The sequence below is a fragment of the Spinacia oleracea genome, chromosome 1 (genome assembly GCF_020520425.1).
Source record: "Spinacia oleracea cultivar Varoflay chromosome 1, BTI_SOV_V1, whole genome shotgun sequence".
NCBI classification, from domain to species: Eukaryota; Viridiplantae; Streptophyta; class Magnoliopsida; order Caryophyllales; family Amaranthaceae; genus Spinacia; species Spinacia oleracea.
Genome location: NC_079487.1, coordinates 79,960,276 through 79,966,141, shown reverse-complemented (window position 1 = coordinate 79,966,141; position 5,866 = coordinate 79,960,276). Strand labels below are relative to the sequence as shown.

General features: G+C 39.7%; 2 protein-coding genes across 2 annotated transcripts; both read right to left on the bottom strand.

Annotated features, from left to right (window-relative positions):
• Window positions 1-1,985: 1,985 nt before the first annotated feature.
• Window positions 1,986-3,371, bottom strand: LOC110777827 (uncharacterized). The gene has a single exon (XM_021982414.2). It carries the CDS (start codon window positions 3,369-3,371, stop codon window positions 1,986-1,988), a length of 1,386 nt encoding a protein of 461 aa, XP_021838106.2.
• Window positions 3,372-3,775: 404 nt separating this feature from the next.
• Window positions 3,776-5,369, bottom strand: LOC110777826 (uncharacterized). The gene is made up of 2 exons (XM_056834236.1): window positions 4,616-5,369; window positions 3,776-4,533 (listed from the first exon to the last, which is right to left on the bottom strand). The coding sequence occupies exons 1-2, from the start codon at window positions 5,367-5,369 to the stop codon at window positions 3,776-3,778; spliced, it is 1,512 nt and encodes a 503-aa protein (XP_056690214.1).
• Between the last annotated feature and the right edge of the window lie 497 nt (window positions 5,370-5,866).

Genomic DNA, 5,866 nt, shown 5'->3' with positions numbered 1-5,866 from the left:
CTAGTTCGGACATCAAGTACACGATTAGATAAATTTCAAGAATTAAAAATTAGGCTTACCATTACATCATCCCAAAAAGTTTTCTTCAAGCCCTCGGGTACATCCTCCCATTTCAACAAAATTGAAATCTTTCGCATACAAAGGCCTGTAAATGTTGCATACTTACGGCGCCACTTACCACAAGGGTTATCGAATTCATTGTATTCCAAGTACATCTCTTCTCTCACCCCAAGTCCTTTTGTTGGCCATCTCCTCTTTCTCTTCACACGCTTTTTAACACTTTTACTTGTGCTAACTTCATTTGCCACCACATGTTGATGGTTATCAATTGGGGGGCCCTATCGGCCATAACCTCAAACTGCTCAATTCTGTGTATATATTCATCATATTCACGATCTTCTGACTCACCTTTATCCTCCTCCACCGCTGCATCATAATCCCCATCCTCACTACGTTCATCATCATCATCCATCAGCTCATCCGTAATAGGGTCATCATTATCATCCATGATAGAGCTATACCTGAAATTGAAGAAACAAAACCACGTCACAAAACAAAATTTCACAATATATAAAATGATTCATATGATTAGTTATATGTTTATGAAACTCATTTCAAGTTCGTTATGCACGCCTAAGGGTCATTTGGGTCGGTATAAGTCATTTATGGCCAAAAATTGCATTTTCGATCCCAACTACCAACAAACAAACCTATATCCACATTATAAACCTTTTTAATGATTCATATGATTAGTTATATGTTTATGAAACTCATTTCAAGTTCGTTATGCACGCTTAAGGGTCATTTGGGTCGATATAGGTCATTTATGGCAAAAAATGGCATTTTCGATCCCAACTACCAACAAACAAACCTAAGTCCAAATTCTAAACCTTTTTCACGATTCATATGATTATTTATATGTTTATAAGACTCATTTCAAGTTCGATATGCACGCCTATGGGTCATTTGGGTCGATATAGGTCATTTATGGCAAAAAATGGCATTTTCGATCCCAACTACCAACAAACAAACCTAAGTCCAAATTATAAACCCTTTTCATGATTCATTATGATTAGTTATATGTTTATAAGACTCATTTCAAGTTCGATATGCACGCCTATGGGTCATTTGGGTCGATATAGGTCATTTCTGGCAAAAAAATGGCATTTTCGATCCCAACTACGAACAAACAAACCTATATCCACATTCTAAACCTTTTTAATGATTCATATGATTAGTTATATGTTTATAAACTCATTTCAAGTTCGTTATGCACGCCTAAGGGTCATTTGGGTCGATGTAGGCCATTTATGGCCAAAAATGGCATTTTCGATCCCAAATCTAAACAAATGAACCTAAGTCCAAATTCTAAACCTTTTTTTATGTGTCATATGCTTATTTAGATGTTTCTAAGATTCATTTCAAGTTATTTATGCACAGCTAAGGCTCATATGGCTCGATATAGGTCATATATGGCCCAAAATGGCATATATAGTCCAAATTCTAAACAATTCATCCAATAGCACACAGAGAAAATAGTCAAACTTATATTAAAATAAATGAACCTAAAAACAAAGCAAGACTACGAGGCCGAAGCCCAAATAGTCAGGCTCAAAATATGTCCAATACAAAATACCAAAATACCAAATACGTACAATACAAACTACCAATAGCTAAAATGTGACTATTTGCCCAATATAGTAACTTTAGGTTACAAATTTCAGCACAACACAATACACAAGTACATTGCATCAATATGGTTTTCTTCAGTACACAATATACAAGTCTTGCACCACCAACTGCTCCTTGTTGATTGTTTCTTCAGGCTGGTCGGAAGTCGCCTCTTGTGTTTTCTTGATTCATATACTGTAGAACAATTGAACATGTGGCCTGTTAGTACGGTCCAACACACAGTGACAAGACCTAAATTAAAAAGCTAGATGTTGTGCCAATTTAACTTGTTTAGTTCATACCTCTAACCATTGCTAGATTTCGTCATCAACAAGTATTCCTTCCGTGTGATCTGAACGCATGTAATTTGTGTCATTATCCACATTGTTTGTCACTTCAGTTTCGGGATTGGTGAATGGAGGTGTATCATCAAAAGCATCATACTCGTCCTCATCCTCAACATCACCGACACCGAGGATGTTTCTCTTTCCCGGTACAACAATAGACCACTTCTTATCGGCAGCGTCGGTTATATAAAATATTTTCTTAGCTTGTGATACAAGTATAAATGGCTCTTCAGTCTCACGCAAACGACCCAGGTCTACAAGAGTGAACCCACAAGGATCATCCCTTTTTACACACCTCTTATTATTATCAGCCCACTTGCACCAAAACAGACCAATAGTCAATTTTGTTCCATACTTAAGCTCCCATATATCTTGGACTCGCCCATAGTAAGACAACTCGACATCAACCGGAGATCCATCCTTAGCACTAGCATACTCTCTTGATGACGCCACAAGGGAGACACCACTATTTTGCACTGACAAGGACTTCTGATCTTGGCGCTCGGTCCAAAATGTGTATCCATTGACATCATAACCCTGATATGACTGCACGGCTTCCCGAGGACCAAGAGCTAGATACTGAACAGTTTCACAAACAGTATTACCAGCTAACTCTAGTTCACCCATCACCTTATCTTGGAACCATTTAATGAACTCTCTATTATGCAATTGCGTCAGTTCTCTTTCCCCTTTGGAAGGGTATTCATTAGCCAATTCCTGCTTATGCATCACCAAATATGGGTGGACGGCTAGAATATGATGCAACACATATAAGTGAGCTTGTAATAGCTTATGCGTAGGAGGTGAGATCAATTTTGACCCAATTGTACCCTTGCCTTCTAGTCTTCCCTCATGCCGAGATGTAGGAAGTCCAATCGGTTCAGGTTTTGCTAAATACTCGGCCACAAAATTTCCAACTTCTTCACCGACGTTTCCTTGAATCATACTACCTTCTGGTTGTGCAGGATTCCTCACTTTATCTTGTAAAACACCCATGTGTCTCTCAAAAGGATAACACCACCTCAAGAACACTGGACCGCACAACTTAATTTCTCGAACAAGATGGCAAATTAAATGAACCATTATGTCAAAGAACGAAGGTGGAAAATACATCTCAAATTCGCATAATGTTTGGATTACTTTGTTCTGAAGTTCATCGAGTGTTGACGGATCAAGCACTTTGCTACATATCGTATTGAAAAATGAATAAAGACTAGTAATACTATGTCTCACATGCTTTGGCAATAGCCCACGAATTGCAATGGGTAAGAAAGTTTGCATCATGACATGACAATCGTGAGATTTCATACTTGTCAACTTCAACTCGCCATTTAAAGACACAAATCTTTTCATGTTCGATGAGTACCCCGAGGGAGCCTTAATGCCATACAAGCACTCACAAAATAACCGCTTTTCTAATTTGGACAATGTGTAACAAGCCGGAGGCAAGTAATGGGTTTTCTTATTCCCTTTGTCGTTGCCCTTTTCTTTGCCTTTGCCTTTGCCTTTGCCTTTGCCTTTTCCTTTTGTCTTGGCACCCCTGTTTCCATTTCCTTTGTTCTATTATTTCCCGAAGTCTGAGGCCACAGCTCTGGACGAAGCCCCTTACTTTTAAAGTATTCTCGCACTCCCTTGGTATCCTTTGTCTTGCCCGGAATATTCATAAGTGTCCCAAGAATTGCTTCACAAACATTTTTCTCGATATGCATGACGTCAAGACAATGCCTAACCGGTAGATCTTTCCAATATGGAAGTTTCTATAACACAGACTCTTTTTTCCATAATCCAGTTGTACCCTTGTCTTTCACTGACTTGCCGAAGACCGTTTCAACACCCTTGACCCGCTCATAAACTTCCTTACCAGTCAACGCTCTACGGGCGACATCCATCTCAACATTCCCATCGAATGCTGTCTTCATCTTACGATAGGGATGATCACGTCTAAGAAGCCTTCGCGTTCGCAAGAACACATATTTGTGACATTCAGAAATATATTTGGATTGTGTATCCTCTTCACAAGTCGGGCATGCTTTCATTCCTTTGTTCTTGTAGCCGGATAAGTTACCAGAAGCAGGGAAGTCATTGATGGTGCAGAAAAGCATTGCACGTAATCTAAATGTCTCATTTGCATGTGCATCAAATACGGAAACCCCTTCATCCCACATCTTTCTCAAATCATCAACGAGAGGTTCAAGGTAGACATCTATGTCGTTTCCCGGTTGTTTAGGCCACGATATAAGAAGCGACAACATGATGTACTTGCGTTTCATACACAACCAAGGAGGTAAATTATATATGACTAAAAGTACTGGCCATGTACTATGTTGGGAGCTAAGAGTTCCAAATGGATTCATCCCATCCGTACATAACCCAAGCCTCAAATTCCGAGGTTCCTTACCAAAAGTGTCATGAAGCTTGTCAATAGTCTTCCACTGGGGAGAATCAGCAGGATGCCTAAGCAAACCATCTCTCTTCCTTCGATCAGGATATGCATGCCACCTCAAATTCCTTGCATCTTTTTTTTATCGAAAACAAGCGCTTGAATCTCGGTATTATGGGAAGATACCACAACACCTTAGCTGGGTACACATTCTTACCCTCGCTTACCCCTTTGCGTTTGTAACGCGACACTCCGCACCGTGGAAACTTATCCAAAATCTCAAACTGCTTATGATATAGCAGACAATCATTTGGACAAGCATGTATCTTCTTGTACTCTAAACCAAAGGGACACATGAGCTTCTTGGCATAATAGTTCGACCTGGGAAGTTCATTGCCAGCCGGTAACATATCACTTAGCGCCACCAACAACTCAGTGAAACTAATGTCAGTCCAGCCTCCGCCTGTCTTGATATTGTAGAGTGTGCAAACAGCGGAAAGCTTGCTATAATTTGTATAACCAGGATACAATGGCGTTTCAGCCGCCTTAGACAAGCACTCAAAAACACGATCGCGAACTTCATCCTCGACCTCGTGCAACATGTCCTCGACACGATCATTATCATCATCAATATTATTTTCAACGTCATCGTCATCCTCATCCTCAAAACAATCAGCTTCCCTTTCCGCATAGATAGCTTCTTCTTGTTCATGCACAACGTTCTTACTAGAATTACCTACGTACACTCCACTCTCACCATGATAAACCCATACATGGTAATTAGGTCTAAACCCACGCATAAGTACATGATCTCTAATCACCAAAACATTATTGACCGTGTTCACATTCTCATAATCGGCACAAGGACAATAAAACTCTTTGACCCCCGTACTAGCTTGATGTTGTAAAGCACTCATACAGAACTCCGAAACCCCATGCATGAAATCCTTTGTGTCACGTCTACCATACATCCAACTACGATCTATCTCTGGGAACTTCTAAACAAACCAAAACCCCCGTTTAATTGGCATAGAAAAGAAAAAACTCTACCACTTTAGCATATGCATACAGAAGTTGATTTATCGAATGAATGAATGCTTCCAAAGGTCCTTATCACTCCAACCTAACCCATCCTTGAACGTCTAACCCCACTAGTGAATGCATGTCAACTATTCAATTCTAAGGAAAATCCGGCAACATTTCCCTACTGTTCACCAAGTACACGATGTAGGTAAGTTATTACCTACATATGTACCCAGAGAACAAAATAGGGAAACGACGAGCTAGTATATTCCTTAGAATAAAAAAGAAGACATACATTCACTTCCTAAGTGAGATTAGACGTCCAAGAACAGTCCCAAACCGGGGACTATTCAAGACTTACTCGTAACGAGTAAGTCTTGAACGGGTATCTAGGCATATAATGATGATGCATTTACTTCTAGACAATAATGTAAACAGTAAACAT

Excerpts from the sequence above, each read along its gene's own strand:
- LOC110777827 (XM_021982414.2), bottom strand. The coding sequence starts at position 3,371 with ATGAAAAGATTTGTGTCTTTAAATGGCGAGTTGAAGTTGACAAGTATG.
- LOC110777826 (XM_056834236.1), bottom strand. The coding sequence starts at position 5,369 with ATGTATGGTAGACGTGACACAAAGGATTTCATGCATGGGGTTTCGGAG. Across the intron at positions 4,534-4,615 it reads ACGCAAAGGGGTAAGCGAGG|ATGCAAGGAATTTGAGGTGG; the intron begins GTAAGAATGTGT and ends GATAAAAAAAAG.